This window comes from Hylobates moloch, unplaced genomic scaffold (genome assembly GCF_009828535.3).
Source record: "Hylobates moloch isolate HMO894 unplaced genomic scaffold, HMol_V3 SCAFFOLD_1, whole genome shotgun sequence".
NCBI classification, from domain to species: domain Eukaryota; kingdom Metazoa; phylum Chordata; class Mammalia; order Primates; family Hylobatidae; genus Hylobates; species Hylobates moloch.
The window spans coordinates 154,782,017-154,804,645 of NW_026652276.1; the positions used below are offsets into that span (position 1 = coordinate 154,782,017).

Here is a 22,629-nt window from a genome sequence, read left to right on the forward strand (position 1 = left end):
TGTTGTTGTTGTTGTTTTGGAAACAGAGTCTTGCTCTGTCACCCAGTTTGGATGGAGTGCAGTGGCACAATCTCAGCTCACTGCAATCTCCTCCTCCTGAGTTCAAGCGATTCTCCTGCCTCAGCCTCCTGAGTAGCTGGTACTACAGGTGCGTGCCACCACACCAAGCTAATTTTATATATATACTTTTTTTTTTTTTTTTTTTGAGTAGAAATAGGGCTTTGCCATTTTGGTCTCAGACTCCTGAACTCAGGTGATCTGCCCACCTCAGCCTCCCAAAGTGCTGGGTTAACAGGCAGGAGCCACTGCAACTGGCCTAAATCTAGAGATTTAAAATAAATGCCTTAAGAGAAATTCCATCTCTTTAATCCATTAAAAATGAGTCTGGAATTTGCTTGGTAGAAGAAACTTTGTATTTAAGGGAGCATTTTAATCACAGAAATGATCTATTTGTGGTTATAGTAAGTGTATACTAAGTTTATTGTTTCTACAAGTTTGTTTCTGAAGCTTACAGTTAATTATGTGAAATGACCATTACAGACGTTTTCTGGCATTGCTAATGCTACGTATTGTATGCAGGAAAGAGCAAGAATGGGATTTATAATTTATATTATCTTCTTGGAAGTTGTCTCTAGATTCTCTGAGGTCAATTTTTTTCATATTTTGAATTAGTCTGCCCAATTTCATGAACTCTTCTGTATGAAATATTTGTAACCTAGAGAAATTCTCAGGAAGATTATTAAAACTTAATTAAAATCTCCTCATCTGATTCCCTAGCTGTAGTCATGGGTTTCTGTTTTGGAATTGAGACGCATAGTAATCATTTATATATTTGCTTTCAATCCTGTCATATTCTAATTTTTGTAAGTTTTTATTTACAGCAGATGAGAAATATATTTTATTTCCAATAATAATTGATTTGTCAAAGGTAATTTTTGCCAGGCACATTGGCTCACACCTGTTAATTCCAACATTTTGGAGGCTGAAGTAGGAGAATCACTTGAGGCCAGGAGTTTGAGAGTAGCCTGGACAACATAGCTTGACCTCATCTCTCATCTCTAAAGAAAAAAAGAAACGTTAGTCAGGCATGATGGCTCATGCCTATAATCCCAGCTTACTTGAGGGGTCAAGGCAAGAGGATCACTTAAGCCCAGGAGTTCAAGGCTGCAGTGAGCTATAATCACACCACTGAACTCCAGCCTTGGTGACAGGGAGAGATTCTATCTCAAAAAAAAAAAAAAAAAGGAATTTTCTTAAGAACTTTGACTTTTTGGATTAAAATGGAAATCTAGGCAGTAGGCATAATTAAATATTTAGAAATAGTTACAATGATTAACTTAAAGTTCACATAGAAAATTACTAACATTCACTTACGGTAGAAGCCCACAGAGTTTTAATCCAGCTCCTTTTATGCTTATTGGTCCTATTCTAGATTCATCTTGGCTTTTTTAAAACCACCCTACTAGTCTAACCTATGGGCATTATTTAAGATCAATTCTAAATTTAAAATTCTAAGGTTTCATTTCTTTTCAATACATGACAATTAAAATCAAGCAAACAGAAGGAAACTGCTAGCGACAGACATGTTGTTTGCAGCAGGATGTGAATGTTAAACAGTCTAATATGATGGAAGAGGAAATAAGTTAAAAATACTGAAAAGATTAGAAGGCACAACTACCACTCGGCAGTCTGGAGTCATTTCATGGAAAGTGAATAGCCCTACACACTCTGCCCACCACAGTACATGGCGTGTGTTACTTAACAAGATGACTGTGGCCATTATGAAAAGGTTAAAGGTAATGCTATGTATCAATTTTAATAAGACAAAGATTAATCTTTTACTTCAATTAAATCTATAGGTTTAATGAAATACTTTTAATCTAAATTATTGAAGTTTAAATGTAAATGTTTAATGCATAATGTATAGAGGAAAATATAAAACAATTTATATTGATACTCCGGTGCTCACCTTAATTAATAATTGTCAATACTGTACCATAGATTTGGTACTGGTGCTTTTTAGACTTCTGTGAACACACAGCTCTCCATTCTACCACAAGCATTGAATCTCAAGGACTGTGGTCCCTGTGTTCTGGGTGCTTCTGTTTGCCTCTCTAGATATTCTCTCTGCCCTTGTCCATTCTGCTGTCTCCCTGAGAAATGTCCTGTGTAGCAGACAGCAAAGTTCCCTTGCCTTCTTTCTTCTAGTGGAGTTGGCCAGTTGAGATCCCCACAGTATATGAGAGGAAATAAAGCAGGGTTCGGGTTCTTATGTTCCTGGATACCTCGGTGAAAAAGTCACCTGGTGCTAGATGTCTTTTCCTCCCAAGGCAGTTTTCTCTATATAACTCTTTCCCTCTTGGTCTGGTAACTAGCTCCTCACATTGTCCCTTTGGACATACGAGTGTTTTACCTACCCCAGTATTCTGCATGATCCTATGTGTTTTCCCACAGACTTTTTGGTAGCCATTTTAAAACAGTAAACTTTCCTCCAATTACAACAGTGCACTTCTTCAGATTAGAGGCCACCATCTGTTTTTGATAGAATAATGATGCTGCCCCTTCTCCCAGTGTATAGCTACTACTTTCCCTAGGGGCCCTTCCTGAATGGGAGGGACAATGGGAAGATGCTGAAGTAAGGCAGGCCTTATCTCACAGATAACCTGGGTATCACTGCCCTCTGCAACACAATCACAAGAGTGATATGACTGTGTCCAACTTTATGGAATAATTATTTTTTTAAAAAAAGACAAATGGATTGTAAAGTTTGAGATTAATAACAAACTGAATTCTAATTATAAATTTTGCCATCACCTAATATCAAATACCCAAGAAATTAAATAATTCACTTGGAACCTGCTCACAGGTGCAGCCACCTTCATCCAAAGTGTCCCTATTTTTTTTTTTTTTTTTGAGTTGGAGTTTTATTCTTGTTATCCAGGCCAGAGTGCAATGGCGCAGTCTTGGCTCACTGCAACCTCCGCCTCCTGGGTTCAAGTGATTCTCCTGCCTCAGCCTCCCAGTAGCTGGGATTACAGGTGCCTGCCACCGTGCCTGGCTATTTTTTTTTTCTGTATTTTTAGTAGAGACGGGGTTTCACCATGTTGACCAGGCTGGTCTCAAGTGATCTGCATGTCTCAGTCTCCCAAAGTGCTGGGATTACAGGCGTGAGCCACTGCACCCGGCCAGGTGTCCCTATTTAAAATCTGCTTTTGAATTTTCATGTACCATTCAGCAAATCCTATATCCTACTCTAGGGATTTGCTTTATTCTAAATCCCATTAACTTGCTCTCAATCATGTATTTCTCCAAGTCTCTAAGTTATTTCATTCTAGAAAAATGCCCTGGTTGTTCCAGCAGTGTAATCCAAAAGTAAGTAACAGAAATCTACAATGGGTTCCATCTGAAGTATTCACAGCAGGCGAAGTTGCAGATGTGCAACATAATGCATCTGAGTTCCTGTGGAATCACACAAACACACACACACACACACCCTCATGATCATTAGTTCTAAAAGACAAAAAATGCAGTCTAACAGAGAAAAGTCCAGGTGCTCCTACCTATGCTCACATTTAGAACAGCTTGTATCATTCCTCAGATACTGTAACATCAACTCCCTAAATCTTTGTAACTCAGGATAGTGTGTTACACACAATCTCCACTGATTGTGTGTGTGTGTGTTTGTGTGTGTGTCTTTCAGTAATTATCATTTTTCCCCATAGGACTCAGATTAGCAGACTTTTTACCTATATATTTATAATTACTTTTCCCATTGTAAATGGTATTATTTTCTGTTACTTTGTTTTAATGTTGTCAATTCCACTAATTGTCATATACTATTCCTATATCTGGGAAACTTTAAACTCTTCTCTCAATTTATGTGGATTTCAGTTTATTTCTTTGAATTTGCTGTATATAACATTATATCATGTACAAATAATGATAGCTTTTCTTTTTCTTTATGATACATGTAACTTTTATTGTTTAATTCTTGATCTGTTATATTTCTAAAGACCGCACATACAATGTTAAATAGATACTCAGCAGTGCTATCTGGAGTGTGTTAGGCCATTCTTGCTTGCTATAAAGAAACACCTGAGGCTGGGTAATTTCTAAGAAAAGAGATTTAATTGGCTTAAGGTTCTGCAGACTGTACAGGAAGCAGAGCACCAGCATAAGCTTCTGTTGAAGCCTGAGGAAGCTTACGATCGTGGCAGAAAGCAAAGGGGCAACAGGTGCCTCACATGGCAATATCAGGAGCAAGAGGTGTGGGGAGATGCCACACACTTTAGGAAGCCAGATCTCATGAGAACTCACCCATTGTGGCAACACCAAGGAGATGGTGCTGAAGCACTCATAAGAAATCTGCCCCCATGATCTAATTTCCTCCCACGAGGCCCCACGTCCAACACTGGGTACCACAATTCAACATGATATTCAGAGGGGAAAACAGTCACGCTGTATCGTCGCGTTAAAATAAGTCTTTCTTTTCCAAACAACAGTTTTTACCTCTAGAGTTTTACTGTTTGGTTGTTGTATGTCGACTTTGTGGAGTTGACATATATATAGACTTTGCTATGCCTATTCTAATGTGCTCATATGCCTTTTTGCTAAGTTATAGATTCTAAACTGCGTGCTAAGTACAAAAATAATGCAAATTCAAATTAAGAGGATAAAAATAACCATGGATTCAAGAAAGAATTAAAATATTATAGAATAATGTTTTTCTCAAAAAAAAAAAAAACCCTACATGAACAGATGAAGTATAAGTTTCCCATGCCTGCTGCAACAAATTACCACAAACCTGTTGGCTTATAACAACAGAAACGTATTGTCTCACAGTTCAAGGGATGATAAATCCAAATTTAATATCCCTGGACTAAAATCAAGGTGCTCCCAGGTCTATGCTCCCTCCAGAGGCGATGGGGAAGAAAACATTTCTTGCCACTCTCGGCTTCTGGTGGCTTTCAGCATTCTTTAAGCTGTGGCTGCACCACTCCAATGTCTGCCTTTATAGTCTCATCGTCTCCTCCTGTCTAATCTCTGTTTCTCTCTCATAAGGAAATTGTGAAGGGAATTAGGTCCCACCTGGATAATCTTCTCATCACCAAATTATTAATCATATTTTCAAAAACCTTTACCATCGAAGGTAACATTTCAAGGTTCTAGAGATTAGGACCTGATATGTTTAGGGATCACAGTCATCCCACTGCTAACTGTCCTCTGGCCCCCAAAGATTCATGTCTGTGTGCAAAATACATTTACCTCATTTTGATATCCCCAAATGGCTCAGTCCTTTACATCATCAACTTAAGTAGAAAATCTGATCTAAATATCTTCAGCTCCAAGTCCCAAAGCTCATCATGTAAATAACCTAAATCAGATATAGATGACACTTGGTATGATCCATCTTCAGGTAAAATATCTCTCCATTTGTGGACATGTGAAAGTAGAAAACAAGTTATGTGCTTTCAAAATACAGTGGCAAAAAAAGCATAGTATGACAGTTGTACACATTCCTATTCCCGCAAAAAGAAAGTGCAATGTAGAGAGGAGTCGCTGGTTCCAGTCGATATCAATCATGAACTTGGTCACTTCTATAAAAAAAAAGTTACCAGGTTCCAGCTATTAGCATTTGATAACTTTTTGGGGGGCACCACTGAGCCCACTACAGATGATGTAATAAAACACATAATTTATGAAGAGATAGAAAAACTAATATATCAGAGAAATCAAGAAAACCAAAATGTTAGCTCTAAAAAAAATGCCAGGCCAACATTTCACAGATGATTAAAGAACAAATAATTCCCATGCATTATTAACTATTCTGCAGCATAAAGAAGAAAACCTTCTGGCTCTGTTTATCAACCCAGCACTACAGATATCAATATCTGATACAATCTGCCTGGGAAATAATCCCACTTGTGGCTATTATTGTAATTTTCTTTAAAAATATTAACAGGTAAAAATAGTGCCTTATATAAATATTATATTCAGGTAATGATTGTCAAGAGAGCATAGTACATTCAGGTAAAGACTGTCAGGAGAGCAAACGTTGTTTTATTCCAGATGGGAAATACAGAACCACAATCTCTTATCTAAAAGCTCCATCTAACAAAGCTTTGTAAACCCAAATTTTTATAGTTTCTTAGTGAGAACTATAACCTGAACTAAGCTGCTCTTTGTGGTATTACAAAGTGTAGTGTTTCTAGTGTAACTGTAATTACAGTTAGCTCTATCTCACATTGTTAATTTATCTTTCCTTGAGTCAATATTCATATGTACTAGTGCAGAAATATTTATGTGAAGTTTAAGTATAGTGTGATATTCCTCGCCCTTTTGAGTTTGTTAGATAATTTATCATATATGAATGCATAACCCACAAAATTCTGAATACCAAAGCAAAAATTTCCTCATATACTTCATCTTAAAGATTATGCAATTTATTTAATTAACCATCTCAATAAACCAAAGGAGAAGGTATTATGAATCTCAAAATCATGAATATATTTCAATAGTAATAGCTAACATTTATTTTCTTGCTTTCTATACACCAGGCACAGTTCTCGTTATTTTCCAGGTATTAGAACACCAGATCTTCAAAGCAAGGCAGGCATTATTAAAATTATTCTTATTTTAATATAGGAAAATGACAATAATGGTAATCTAAGCAAACTTTTCAAGGTAAAATATTCAGTAAAATTTAGAGCTGGGTCTTGAACCCAGTCAATTTAATATACAGAGATAAATGGACACAGACTTCAATATGTAGTCCACGTAAGAAGAAATATGAATGAACAAAAGCTTAGGAAAAGGTTGTTGTTATTGTACACCTTTGACAAAACTTATTGAAGTGTACACTTAAAATTGGCAATTTTCTTGTATGCAATAACACTTCGAAAATATTACTGGAAATCTTTAACAAAATATTCAACAAATACAGCACCGAAAACCAGCTTTTGAAACTTTTTAGTAAATTACAATTTTTGAGAAAAAGAAAAGTTTGCACACAGGGAGAGACTGGAATTTATTCCTCCAAAAACAAGGAAGAACTAAATTATTTCAATAATAAAAACCCGTATAGTATGCAAGATATTTTTAATTCTAAAATTCGATTTTGGAATAACTCTTTTGATGAAACTCATTTCTAATTGGCTAAATTTATATTCGATTCTAAAATGGAATAAAATTGAAAAGATATTTAATGTGGTGCAATGGTCAAATCATCAAAAACGAACAATTTACTTGACAAATTTTAGAAACTATTTGTGAGAGAAAGATTCTTTAAACAGAATAAAAGATAATACTGATGACAATATTTGGGTACATATATTTTACCTTTTATAAAGACAATATTCTCCTCAGCAGAATTTGCTATAGGCTCTGGGATCTCAACACATATAGAATATTCTCTCAATTGAAAATGCTATGATCCATAGAAAATAATCAGCTTTTCAAATTAATATCATAAAATGCAAATTTGGAGATTTAGGGCAATTTTACTTAAAACATAAATAAGTCTATACAGAAAAAGGAAAAATACGTTTCAGAAAAATACTAGTGACCAAGTATTGGAGACAGATATGGCTAATAAGCTGATTATTTGATATACATATATTTGTATCTACTTATATATGTAAATATAGCAAGAAAAGTTGCTAATTTTTTTTTACTGTTTGAATAACACGATGAGGGCTTAAATTTGTTTTGCTTTAATAAAATTGATTTATTTTCATTTCTTAGATTTTTTAATTAATTAAAAATAAAGCTATATAGGTTAAGGAAATAATAAAAAGCAATTTGAGTCTTTAAAGATATATTTCAAAAATATGTCATTTAACCATATTTAGCATTCTCATTTAACTTTAAGAAAATACTGGTTTGTATATAAGATGTATGAAACTACGAGCTATACAGAATACTGTTCCAATTGCTATAGAGAATGATATTAAATCTCCACCAAGGTGCTTTGAAGGGATGTCAGTATCCTCTTTTAAAGATAACAAAGCTGTGATTCTCAATGAATAAATAATTTGTTTGAAGTCACAAGGCTTGGAAGTAGAAAGTCTGAATTCAGAGTTTCTGCCTTCTAGGAAGTGGAAGTAATGCTAATTTATTTCTGTTGTCTAAAAACTGTAATGCATTCAGACAGAAATGGTAAAATTTATTTTAAAATTGCATTTTAGCTTTTTCTTATTTGGCCTGTCTTTAGAGAACCTTTAGTGTCTCTTGAAAAATGGCTGCTGGATAATGTTGCAGATTTTGGCAGTACTCTATCAAGCCCTTTGGAGTTATGCCAAAGGGACAGGGTCCCATGTGAATTGGATCTGAATTCTCATCCAAATGAACACCTGCTGTCATTGTTCCTTATCAATCCTGTAGTTGGCAATGCCAGCTCTCTTTTTATGGTGGAACCTATTCAACACAAGGAAAAGACCTGCTAGTGTTTGACACTACGTTTTATTTTTTCCCCTCTTAACTAAATGATCCATTGTCCAAGTATCTTGAAGATAGATAAGCTAATATCAGTTTTATCTTTGGCTATGCAGTCCTGTGTTTCTAGGAGTTTACCCAATTATAGTCTAGTCTACTTAAATGGTCTTTTGCTGTCTCTCCACTCTCTTCTCCCTCCTCTCTTCTTGCCTCTCTCCCTTTCTCTATTCTGTTTATGTTGCTTTGTAAAGGAAGAAATTTGTTATTACAAAAATATACACTTGTAAAAAAATTGTACTACACAATCTATTTTTAAAAGTCTCAGTCTCCCCAACTTAGCAGAAACAATTCAAGCAGAAGTAAATTCAATGATACTCTCCTTTTGGGAAGCAATATTGATCATTCATTCTTAGTGTTTGATTCATATTCCTTTGCTTTTGTTTAACTAGTCTGCTGAATGTATGCCTTTAATTGGAAGGTGTTCCAAATTGATTTTGTACCAGATTAGGGATAAAGTAAAAGTAAGTGCATTTCAAAATTAATTAATTGATCATGCTACATATACCATAAATAGCCCAGTTCAGATGTTTTTCCTGTAATCTCATACCACAGTAAGACAACTTCATGTTATAAAGTATAATATGTTTATGACTTAATAGAATTAAATTTATAAAAAGGAACTCTGTGACTAGATTAGAGAGTTATCGTTGGATGAATAAAAGTGAACCATCTTGATATTTGTACTTCCTAGCAAACCAGGAAGTTGGCCATGTATATATAACAAAATAACATCTTAAATATTAAACCGTAGAAGGGGATTTTTGTAACCTTTATTATAAGCATTGTTTCTATACACCTCTATCTATATGTCTGGGTGATTTTCATTCATGGATTAATTCAATTACTTGACAAATTTTAGGGTATCAAATGTTTATACAGAAAAAAATTACAGTTAGCTCTATCCTGCAACTCTCTGCCATCTGCAGTGGGCATTGGTCCCTCTCTTTTTGTGCTTCGTGCTTTGTTATGCATGAGTAAGCACATTAGCCTTTCATTTCATTCATTAGACTTTTAATCCTTGATTAGTGTTTTCAAGGTTCTCTCAAATACACAACTTCTTTATTTCCTTGAGTTTGGTTTTCTTTTTCTTTTATCTCCACTTTGAAACAAAATTAACAGTGAATGTCAACAATAGCCCTTTTCTGTTGAGATGACTGGTAAATATATTAGTTCCTCATTTGAGTGATTAATCATGTGTGGATGAAGAATGGGAAAATATCTCCACACTTGGAATAACAGAGATAATTATTTAGAGTCAGTTGGAGCAGTCCGTGCTTGAAAAGCTTGGATAGCAGTATTTCACCAGTCTCACACATTGAGTATGATTTCCATCTCATGGAAAAATTCTGTATTTGCTAAAAGTAAAAAACATCCATTAGGGTCAGAACTGATGCACTTGGGGTCTCAGAAACAAATTGTATCTGTCACCAATTCCCCCAAAATTAATGTTTCTCTTTGTTGTTGTTGTTGTTTTTTCTATTCAACGAGATATGCCAGAAAGTTGCTTGTGGTCCAAACAGTTATTAATTACACATCAAGACAACCTGAGCAAATTCTGAAGTCAAGTATTGCACTTATCTTTACTAGACATGCACCCTCAAACTATCCTTTTACCCATAATTAATCTCAAATAATTAGGAGCTTCTGTACTGATCATTTCTCCACTTAGGCCATCCTTCTAACTGTTGCTTAACAATATTTTCCATTACTATTTGACATTTACATTCATATGTGCTATCTTCAACATACGTTGAACATGAGGCCAAAGCCAGTCATTAAAGGAGATATAGAAATTAAATAGCAATAAAGTCTTGGATGTAAATGTAACAAATAATCAATTGTGAAATTATTACATAAATCACTTCTGCATAGAATTTATATGGATCACACATTTTTGCCTAATTTCACATAGTCTTGTTGGCAATAATATTGTAAAGAGAAGTTCATTTTAAAATGTTATTTTTTTATTTTAGCCTACATTTTCACAAGATAATAGGATCATAAACCGTCCTGTTTTTGTTTTCTATTTTCTCCCCTTAGGATGCCTCCATTGCACACAGATTCCACATCATGAGAGAAAAACACCCAGAGAAATTCAACAGTAGGTAAGATGACAAAAGAGATGAAATTATAGATATAGTTACTGAATTTTGCCATAGAAAGATCACTAGATGGTGTAGAATATTTTATAATATAGTGGCTTAATGAGGCTTTGTGTGCGTGTGTGTGTGTGTGTGTGTGTGTGTGTGTGTGTAAATATTAAGACGATAGGATAAATGAATTAAATTTTTCTTAGGTTGTGATGAAACTATGATGAAGAATGCAATGAGTCATCTCTATTTCATTCTCATGTGCTATAAAGAAAGATTTCAAGTAAAATATGAAAATAATAGTTTTAAGACACACTGGAAGTTTGCATGACTTATATTAACAGCAATCAACCTTAATCCCAAGGAAAAACACAGGGTTCTGATTTGATAATGCTAAGTGTATATTACATAGGGATTATATATCTTTGGACTCTCAGCTTCAAATTGGCCTAAACTAAATGCAAAAGAAATTATAGTAATATCAATGCCAATATAAATTATTTTTAGAGACATTTCTTCAAGGAGAAAAGCCTTGACAAACAAAATTTCTTTCCTCATAAGAGCAATAGGCAAACATTTTTTCTTCAAAAATGTAGACACTGACCTTCACAGTTACTCAGGGAAATAGGAAAGCCTTGGTTCCGTATCTTCCCCATTTCTAGAAGGAAATATGGCTCTCTCCACCTCACTCCCCTAGAAGAGTGGGGCAGAAGAAGTGAATTATCTTTTGCTTCAATTATACTCATTTCCACTCTATTCAGCTCACAAAGCTACAAAACCATAACTAGCATTTCTGTATAGATATTTAAGTTACTTTATCTATTAATATTCAAAGCCAAGGGCTTTATTGTCTCTGCATTTGGCTTACATCTTGCCATAAGTGTTACAGACCATTTATTAGATACCTGCCCCTGGACATTCTTACATTTATTTCAATTTTTCACTCATGAGTACATTGATGTAATCTCCCATGTAGTTTCATAATAAATACTGTTAAAAACTATTTCAAAATTGTTTTATAGTTTTCTAAATATTAAAATTGAGTGCACTACTTTATGCATAAATCATCACAGCAAATGTTTCATGAGTTTGTATCAATTTTTCATTAAACTTACCAATTGAGATCTTTTTAGTAGGCCGGGCACGGTGGCTCATGCCTGTAATCCCAGCACTTTGGGAGGCCAAGGCGAGCAGATCATGAGGTCGGGAGTTCGAGACCAGCCCGACCAACATGAAGAAACCTTGTCTCTACTAAAAATACAAAAATGAGGGTGTGGTAGTGGGTGCCTGTAACCCAAGCTACTCAAGAGGCTGAGGCAGGAGAATCATTTGAACCCAGGAGGCAGAGGTTGCAGTGAGCTGAGATTGCACCATTGCACTCCAGCCTGGGCAACAGAGCGAGATTCCATCTCAAAAAAGATATATATATTTTTAGTAACTAAAAACATAATCTAATACCTATGTTGGGTATTGCCTTGATTTGTTTTTTACCCTACAAATAAATCATGAGCTTATGATTTGCTTTTTTCCTCATAGCTCAGAAAACTATACTTTTTATTGTAAAGAAAATGAAATAAATGCATATATGGATATATATGTGTACATATATTTTCAGAATAATTCACACAAATTTTATAACTCTGGTTGCTTCTGGAGAGGGGAACAAAGTGGTTGTGGTGACAACTGTATTTTTCTTTATTGTACTGTTTGAATTTTGCTCCAGGTGCATTTCAAAATTAAATGAAAGTAATCTAATTAAAATTTTGCACCTATAGATTGTCTTTGTACCTAGAATAGACATTTTTATTTTACAAGATTTAGTTTTAGTTCATGAAACACATGTAAAAATAAATTGACATAACAGTGAAAGTATATGTACTGTATAGATTTCAGCACTTGATTATACACCTCAAATATCCTGGAAATGAATATAGCTATTAATGTATACAAAACATAAGATAGAGTAGTCTATGCTTTTCCACATGTCATTCTATGAAGCATTCATATTTATATTCATATATATTATTTATGTTATATTCATAAAGAAGTTTATATTCATATATTAAAATAGGTTTCAAGCAAAAACAAAAGCGTGTTTGGATAATACCTTTTGGAGTGTACCTCTTAGAGAGTTAAAGGCTTTAAGAAATATACCAAGAAAACAAATGTTTACAATTTATAAGGCATTACTGTCCTACACTTATTGAGGAGAGAGAGAAAGAGAGAGAAAAAGAGAGCCATAGCAACAGAAAAAGGAGAGAATTGTGGCAGCAGGGTGAGAGGGCAGGGGAGAATTGAATGTATAGAGAGGTATATCAATATATTTATGTGCTAATCATATTTGACAACCTATGTGTAAGAATGCCAATATTTATTACCCTCTCTCAAGCATAAGAGGCTAATGAATTTCTTTCTGCAGAATAATTTTTAAGTCTTCTTACTCATAAAGACTTCTATTATTCACATATCTATTTAATTTTTTATTACTAATAGCTCTACTAATTTGTGACATTTCTCACTGCTCAATTTGTGATTAGATGCCATTTACAACAATGTGTTCGTAAACTGCAATGTTTTTTACAAGATGTAAAACTAACTATTAAAACTTCTTTGCAAATTTGAGTTTTGCAAAGAAAATGAATGAATCTGGCTTATAAATAGCTTATAGGGACTCTTCGCTAGAGATAATAACATAGAAAATACTCTGTAAAATGACACAAAGTCACAGGTTTCTATTGCGAGTTCAAGAACCAGGTATAGAGTAGATGTTCAATGTATTATTGGCCAAATGTTTTTTAAGATAATGATCAGCCACCGAATTCCATATATTACCAAGTCAATTAGGCATGTATGTTTCAATCTATACATTTGCAGATTAAGTCTACAGTTATCATTTCAAGCATTTAGGCAATTCCCTAAACCATAATGTGATATATTCAGGATATGAACATTTTCTGATGAATTTCTGTGAGGAAGACATATTGTACCCAAGCAATTTCGTACTTACAATGGCAGATAGTTCAGATTTCAACATTGCGACAGGCTCAGCCATAGCACACTTTCATATTTTCAGGAATTTGCAAATGGATTTTTTTAAGTACTCCTAATAATGGTATTTCAGATCAGATCTCTTGTCACAATAAATCACATGCCATTAATATTATCCTCCAGCATGCTCACCTTGAAATTCATTTATATTTTAAAGAACATGATGTTTCTAACATTATCTTAAGGAAATTAATTACCAAAATATATAGTTCTGTTCTCTATGCTTCTTATGACAGAAATTGAAAGAACTGGGAAAGGTAATGATTTTTCCGGTGCTTAAGAGAGTGCTAGTTGAAAGGTTTATATCATGTTCTTCCCAATTTCTATATAAATCTAAGTTAACTGTTAAAAGAAAGCATGCTATTTAACTTCCTAAACTTTAAGATATTCTTCCAACAAACTGAATTTGAATAAAAATTTCCAGTCCTTTAGACTCAAGAAAAAAAAAAACTTTAAATATTTATGCTACTAGAATTTTAAACTATTTATTACATAATATTGATATTCAAAATATTTATATAAATTGGCAATTAGTATTCATAAACATATTTACATTCATAATTCACATACATAATACTTCTCATGGTGCTATTTAGATAGCTGACTTTAAATACTTCCTTTTTGGAAAAAAAGGATATTAATAATTATTTATTACCACACTAAAATAAGCAACATTAAAAAGGGCAATTATAAAGGCATATAATGATTTTAGAAAAACATGCAAAGCAGTGTGGAATTCCTTGTGTAAAACTATGTAACATTGAAAAGGACTTCCAAGTAACATGCAAAATGGAACCAGTTACAGGAAAAGTATCGGCGGTGTATTAGTCTGTTTTCACACTGCTGATAAAGACATACCTGAGACTGGACAATTTACAAAAGAAAGGTTTATTGGACTTACAGTTCCACATGGCTGAGAAGGCCTCACAATCATGGCAGGGCAGAAGGCAAGGAGGAGCAAGTCACATCTTATGTGGATGGCAGCAGGCAAAGAGAGAGAGAGCTTATGCAGGGAAACTACCCCATATAGAACCGTCAGATCCCATGAGACTTATTCACTATCATAAGAACAGCATGGGAAAAACTTACCCCCATGATTCAGTTACCACCCACCAGGTCCCTCCCACAACACATGGAAATTCAAGATGATATTTGAGTGGGAATATGGCCAAACCATATCATTCTGCCCATGGCCCCTCCCAAATCTCATGTCCTCATATTTCAAAACAAATCATGCCTTCCCAACAGTCCCCCAAAGTCTTAATTCATTTCAGCATTAACTCAAAAGTCCACAGTCCAAAGTCTCATTTGAGACAAGGCAAGTCCCTTTTGCCTATGAGCCTACAAAATCAAAAGCAAGTTAGTTACTTCCTAGATACAATGGGAGCACAGACATTGAGTAAATACAGCCATTCCAGATGGGAGACATTGGCCAAAACAAAGGGGCTACTTGCCCCCACACAACTGCAAAATCCAGTGGGACAGTCAAATCTTAAAGCCCTAAAATGATCTCCTTTTGACTCTATGTCTCACATCCAGGTCAAGCTGATGCCAAGAGGTAGGCTTCCATGACCTTGAGCAGCTCTGCCCCTGTGGCTATGCAGGATATAGTCTCCCATCCTGGCTGCTTTCACAGGCTGGCATTGAGTGTCTGGGGCTTTTCCAGGCACATGGTGCAAGCTGTCGGTGGATCTATCATTCTGGGGTCTGGAGGATGGTGGCCCTCTTCTCACAGCTCCACTAGGTGGGGCCCCAGTAAGGATGCTTTGTGGGGGTTCTTACCCCACATTTCCCTTCCTCACTGCCCTAGCAGAGGTTCTCTGTGAGAGTCCTGCCCCTGCAGCAAACTGCTTCCTGGGCATCCAGGCGTTTCCATACATACTTTGAAATCTAGGCAGAGGTTCTCAAACCCCAGTTCTTTACTTCTGTGCACTCTCAGGCTCAACACCATGTGGGAGCTGCTGAGGCTTGAGGCTTGCACCCTCTGAAGCTATGGTTTGAGCTCATGTTGGCCCCTTTCAGCCATGGATGGTGCAGCTGGGACACAGGACACCAAGTCCCTTGGCTGCACACAGCATGGGGACCCTGGGCTTAGCCCACAAAACCATTTTTTCCTCTTATGCCTCTGGGCCTATCATGGGAAGGCCTACTGCAAAGGTCTCTGACATGCCCTGGAGACATTTTCCCATATTGTCTTGGGGATTAACATTTGACTCCTCATTACTTATGCAAATTTCTGCAGCCTATTGAATTTCTCCACAGAAAATGTGATTTTCTTTTCTATAGCATTGTCAGGCTGCAAATTTTCCAAACTTTTATGTTCTACTTCCTTTATAAAACCAAATGCCTTTAACAGCACCCAAGTCACTTCTTGAATGGTGTGCTGCTTAGAAATTTCTTCCACCAGATACCCTAAATCATCTCTCTTGAGTTCAAAGTTCCACAAATCTCTAGGGCAGGGACAAAATGCCACCAGTCTCTTTGCTAAAACATAACAAGTCACCTTTGCTCCAGTTCCCAACCTGTTCCTCATCTCCATCTGAGGCCACCTCAGCCTGGATATCATTGTCCATATCATTATCAGCATTTTGGTCAAAGCCATTCAACAAATCTCTAGATAGCTCCAAACTTTCCCTCATTTTCCTGCCTTCTTTTGAGTCCTCCAAAGTGTTCCAACCTCTGCCTGTTACCCAGTTCCAAAGTTGCTCTCACATTTTGGGGTATCTTTTCAGCAGTGCCCCATTCTACTGGTACCAATTTATTGCATTAGTCTGTTTTCATGCTGCTGATAGACATTAATTAGAGATTGGACAATTTACAAAAGAAAGGTTTATTGGACTTACAGTTCCACATGGCTGGGAAGGCCTCACAATCATGGTGGAAGGCAAGGAGGAACAAGTCACATCGTACATGGATGGTGGCAGACAATGAGAGAGCTAGCTTGTGCAGGGAAACTCCTCCTTACAGAACTATCTGATCTTGTGAGACTTATTCATTATCATGAGAACAGCATGGGAAAGACCTGCCTCCAGGATTCAATTACTTCCCACTGGGTCCCTCACACAACATGTGGAAATTCAAGATGAGATTTGGTGGGGAAACAGCCAAACCATATCAGGTGGTCTTACAAAGATTTCTTAAAAATGTAGTCATAGCATGGTTTCAATGATTCATTTTACTAGAATAAACTAAAAGAAATTAGCTAGTAAGCACTTATGGCCAGTGATCACAATAATACTGTTTAAATCCACTCAGCTTATTTTAAAGTATCTGGTCTCTAATTTTTGGAATGAAGCAAAGATAGTTTCGCAGCCCCCTGGTCAGAAATATGTGATTTATTTCTGTACTACTTTCTGATTTTCTTTCTTGGGCTTTAGTAACTACACAGTTTGTGGAACATACTGTGTACTCAATAGATATTTATTCTTTAAGTTATTTACTATTTCATGGTATATTTATCTTCTCTATATTTTTCTATATATCTTACTACCTTTATAGTTTATGCTTTTATAGTGCAAAAAATGCAATAAAGATTGAACTGTGATATGTAGAGTGAGTCTTGATTCTACATAACTGTTATTTCAGATATTAATACCTTTTAGTTTTCTCAGCCTTTATGTATGTAACCCTCAAGAACCAGCAATGCAAAACAAACAAAAATTCTTCAACATAAATCCCTGAGCATTGTGTTCTACAAATAAATAATATGAGATTACTTGTAGATTAGTTTGTGCTTCTTATTATCAATTTATATGTCAGAAGTATACAATTTTCAACTTATTATTCTTTATGTGTTGATGGTATTGAACTGAAGACTAAATATAAAATATCACTCTCCTTATATGTATGCTTATATATGTGTGTGTGTATATATATACATATACATATATATACACATACGTATACATATATATACATACATATACATATATATATACACACACACACACACACACCATTATATATGGAAAATTATCATTTCTAAGAATAGAAAAATCAGACCTGTGTATTTTTTTTCTGTTTTGCTATAGAGACAAAGAAAAACCCACAGACTAGAGTAATAGAACACAAAATTGCCATTTGTTATCTAGAGATAAAAAATTCCATTAAAGTTCTAGAATATAATGAGAAGTTAAAAATAAAATATTTCCGTAGTGACAGAAAAATGCTATATCAAAGCCAAATATTTTTACTTACCATGTAAAGTACCATTGAGAAATTATTTCTGTGAATTCAACAAAATACTTTTGAAGTTCCAGAGCAATTCAAATTGTCTTACATCATGATGATATATTCTGTTGATGTATTCATATTTATAATTTTCTTGATCTTCTGTAAGAATCTTTAATGTACAAATGACAAAAGCCAATTGAAAATTGGCATCCAATGAATTTCATGACATATTCTCTTATATGTATATCTTACATATATTTTTGAGTCAGGTATGACATAGCAAATAGAATATAGAAGATATTTGTATTTATTTTCCTCTGAAGGCTTTTAACATGTATCTTTGTAGAATCACATTTGTAGGAATTCATGTTTTCTTTCACTTTAAACTTTTAGGAATTAAACTGTTATTTCAGGAGTACAATTGATTTTTAAATTACTGACATTCACAATCTATTAAAAACAGTGAAAGTAAAGAAAGGATGAAGTACATCACAATGTCATCATTCAGGTATTTGACCTCACTTTTGCCTCAGTCAAGACAACTTCATTATTGTAGACTGAATTTTTTTCATTTAAAAATGTAAATTATTATCATGTTTTAAGGCACACTTCTACCTTGTGTATATGTCACTATCTTTTATAAGCCAACTAGGTAAACAGTACTACTGAAATTAAAAGTTAAATGTTTGTCACTTTTAGTGTTTTGAATAAAATCACTTTTATTATAAATAGTGGTGTTGTGCAGGGACCTTTTGAAGAGAATCATATCTTCATGAGAGTTTCATGTCCTAAAGCACTTTTATGTCTTTAGTTTCTGTGTACTAGAATGAATCGATGTGTTTTTAAAGAAGAAACATACTCATTTTTCATTCTAACTTAGAATACTTTGCTATATCATTTAAATGAAATTTTTGAAATTTGTGTGTGTAAGCATTATCATGAGGCCAGTTTTTCCATATGACTAAATTATGGTTTGCCTATAAACCATATAGTGTACAGATAAATAAATAGGTAAATATATAGATGTATATATGTGTATACATATATGTATTTGTGATGCATAGATTTATATATTTGTATACATATATATTTGCTAAGAGTTTTCATTTTATCATATTTATATAAATCTCATAATTATGTGTGCTCTTCTGTGTATTTCTAATGTAAAACTTTCAAAATAATTTACTATGCTCCTCGATTCATGTATTTTTATTTGTATGTTGAGACTTGTTTAAATACTTTGTTGGATCTGAGCAGGTAGAAATGAGAATGGTTAAATGAGTCAGGACTGTGTGTGTTCTCACGCAGGGGTTTTCAATTCACCTGAACCTTCCTGCATCATTTCTTGGCACCATTAATAACACCAGAACACTTACTTCTGTATCCAGGCTGTTTAAAATCATGTTTGTAAGATGGCTCTTTGGAATAGAGTGAGTGAGGACTGGAGGATGAATAAAGAAGAGAGTAACTTTTCTCCCTTCCCTTTTTGCCCCCACTCTCTTTCTTCTTTCACGCCAAATTTTTTATTCTCCTGTTCATTTTTTACTTTTGCCACTGCAGTGAAGTAACAAAAAATATTAATAAAGTTTCTGAAGCTTGGATAAAATACCGCTTATCTGCTATTGATTTGGTTGTTTATTTTTTCTGCAAACATTTACTAAAATGTTTATGTGATGGACATTCAGCTAAAGTCTAGATTTTTAGAATCTAAGGCAAATGAAGAAATGGAACTTGGGATTACAGAGAGCTTAGATAATCATAAGTTCTGCAGAAGAATATAAACCAGAGAAAAATTCTACTTTGTAACTGTACAGAGGGAAGATATTTCCTGGGGCTCCCAAATTGAGGTGACCATTGAGCTCTAACAGATATATGCTGAAGTAAGGGTTGATTGTATATGCTCTAATTTAAATAAAATAGAAATATTTATTTCTAGTTTCTGTTTGCAAGGCACTTACATTTTATTATTATCATTTCCATGCAAATATTTTAAATATTTTCCCCTTGATTTTGCCTTTCTATTCCTAGCGTTCGTATTATTACTTTACATGAATTTGCATGTGGTCTATGCAAAAATTTTATATACACACACATACAAATACTTCCAGGATAACAAATAAAGAAACAAGATTTGTAAAGTAACAGTAATTAATTCAGAGATGTCCACAAGATTACAAGAATAATTCAAGCTTAAGTATTTTCTTATAGGGAAGAGTATTAAACAGTAAAAAACCACTTTTAGAAAAAATTTCTACTCATTGTTGTAGCTTGTGTGCCTACATGGAAACTTTCAGGAAGTATTTGTTAAATTAAAACGCAAAGAAAATTACTTATTGTTCCTTATAAGCTGACAACAATATATATATGTAACAGATATATTACATAGATAATATTATATATATATATAATTTTAATTAGTCCATAATAAGTAAACTATCAATTTAGTTTAAAGGGAAGAAACTACAGATAAGCTTGGACAACAGTTAAATCTATTATTTTCAAAAACCCTATCCTCAATTTATCTAGTGTTTATGGTGAAAACACTGAGGCTTCTGTTCCCTTGTGTTCAGCCCTGCCACCTAGGTTAGCATCAGCCTCTCCAGCTGCAACAAAATTCAGTTGTGTTCTGGAGACAGAAGGGATCCTCTAAACTAATTAGACAATGGACAGTCTACTTTTGGAAATAAGCCTGTGACCTTAACCAATATCAATGATAGAATTTTCTTCCCTTTTGATGTTCATAGATAGCCGATAGATCTGTATTTGGAATTGACTAGAGTTCAACTGCTGTTTTGTTAGTATAAATAAAATCCGTGCCATATAATTTAGTTAATTTGATATGAAATTTAAATACTTAATTTCTAATATATGGATGTGTTAGGATTCATTCTATCAATAATATAATAAAAATGCTTTTTGATTCTTCTGGAATAGAATCAATTGATTCTTGGTGGAAATTATCCCAGGGAACAATTTTGAGGACCCTCTTTTTAACACTTCTTTACAGGACATATTAAGTAGAAGGTAAGTCTGGCTTGAACTTTTTCCAAAGAGGTTAATCACCTCATTATAAGGTAATCTTACCTAGAAAGTATTGCCCTGGCATGGCTAATTGGAACTAATTAGACCCTCTGCATTGCTTCTACCTCCACATCAGCATTAGTTACTCATGCATTTCTTTTGGAATGCATGTAGTTACGTGAAAATGTTCAACATTATTTTCTGACTGAACAAAGTTAATTCTAAAATATTAACCTTGAATGATTTATTTTTTAAAAAATGGTTCACTCATAAACATTGCTCTTTGAAAAGAAAAAAATATTCTCACATATGCAGCATTTTGAAATTTGTATTTTCTGCATTAACAGTGTTTTCATATTGGGATATGTAAAGCCATGGTTCCCAAACTTCAGTCAGCATAATAATTACATCATATAGAATTTAAAATATATGTTATGCTTTGTATAAGTATATATATAATATACATACATATATTTGTCACTTATATTTTATATTTTATTTTTATTAAAATATAAGTTGTATTTATTTATGATGTACAATAAGATTCTTTGATATTTGTATACATTGTGGAATAGCTAAATCAAGATATTTCACACTTGCATTAACTCATATACTTTTGTGGAATTAACACTTAAAATCTCTTAGAAAATTTCTAGCAATTTTATATAAATAATATAGTTAATAGTTATATAAATAAGTATGTAATAAAATATTTAAAAACAGTAAGTAATAAAATAATTATATAAATAAATATATGACAATTAGCTTATATAAACATATAATAATTACATAACATACAAAAACTCATAAAGTATAAATATGGTATATGTATATACAGCTTTCTGTCCTTTTATGCTTTGATTTCATTGGTTCAAGGCATAGTCCAGAAATTTTCATTTTTGACCATGTCCTCCAGAAACTCTGATGGACATAGTCCAAGAACTGTGCTTTGATAAGCACAGCTCCACATCACTCTCTAGATAGGAACTTTAGTAGCTTGACTGGTCAAAATAAGAGACTGACTACAAGTCATCAGGCTGAATCCATCTAGCCTCTCTATATAAATGCCATCCTTATTAATGTTGCTATTAATTTATTTTGAGACGAGTCTCGCTCTGTCGCCAGGCTGGAGTGCAGTGGCGCGATCTCAGTGCACTGCAGCCTCCGCCTCCCAGGTTCAAGTGATTCTACTGCCTCAGCCTCTTAAGTAGCTGGGACTACAGTTGCGCACCACCATGCCAGCTAATTTTAGTGTGTTTTTTTTTTTTTTTGGTTTATTCATTCAACAAAGATTTATTGAATGTATCTATGGAGCACTGAGGATACAGTGCTAAACAAGAAACCCTCCTTGTGATTAGTAAATTACATTCTAGTGAATCATGGTCCAAGGTTCTTGCCCCTATTTTACAGTGTTGACTGGCTGCAACTGTTTAGGCCTGTCACTGTATTTAAAAAACATTTCTAAGGTGTTTACTGGTCTTGCTGGTACTAAAATCGACTTTAACTTTCTTCGGTACATTTTTAAGAAAGACAGGGTTTCACCATGTTAGCCAGGGTTGTCTCAATCTCTTGAATTCGTGATCCACCTGCCTTGGCCTCCCAAAGTGCTGGGATTACAGGCGTGAGCCACCATGCCTGGCCTTAATGTTGCTATTTTAAGTACGGTCCAAAGCTCTGTTGATCAAAGCTTGTTGAGTGCTCCTAGGCACTCAATGAGAGCTTGTTCACATTTTTCAATGAAAGATAAGACCAGTTTGATTACCTCATTCCTGTTTCGTAGTCACCGAACCACTGACAACTCCTG

The 22,629-nt window shown here is 34.3% G+C and overlaps 1 protein-coding gene across 13 annotated transcripts in view; it reads left to right on the forward strand.

The window, feature by feature from the left end:
- Nucleotides 1-22,629, forward strand: part of DGKB (diacylglycerol kinase beta) — a 755,291-nt gene that overhangs the window by 415,920 nt on the left and 316,742 nt on the right. For all 13 annotated transcript variants that reach the window (XM_032760162.1, XM_032760169.1, XM_032760230.1 and 10 more), the window contains one exon: nucleotides 10,534-10,598. In XM_032760162.1, coding sequence (XP_032616053.1) covers nucleotides 10,534-10,598 — 65 coding nt within the window. The remainder of the gene's footprint in view (nucleotides 1-10,533; nucleotides 10,599-22,629) is intronic.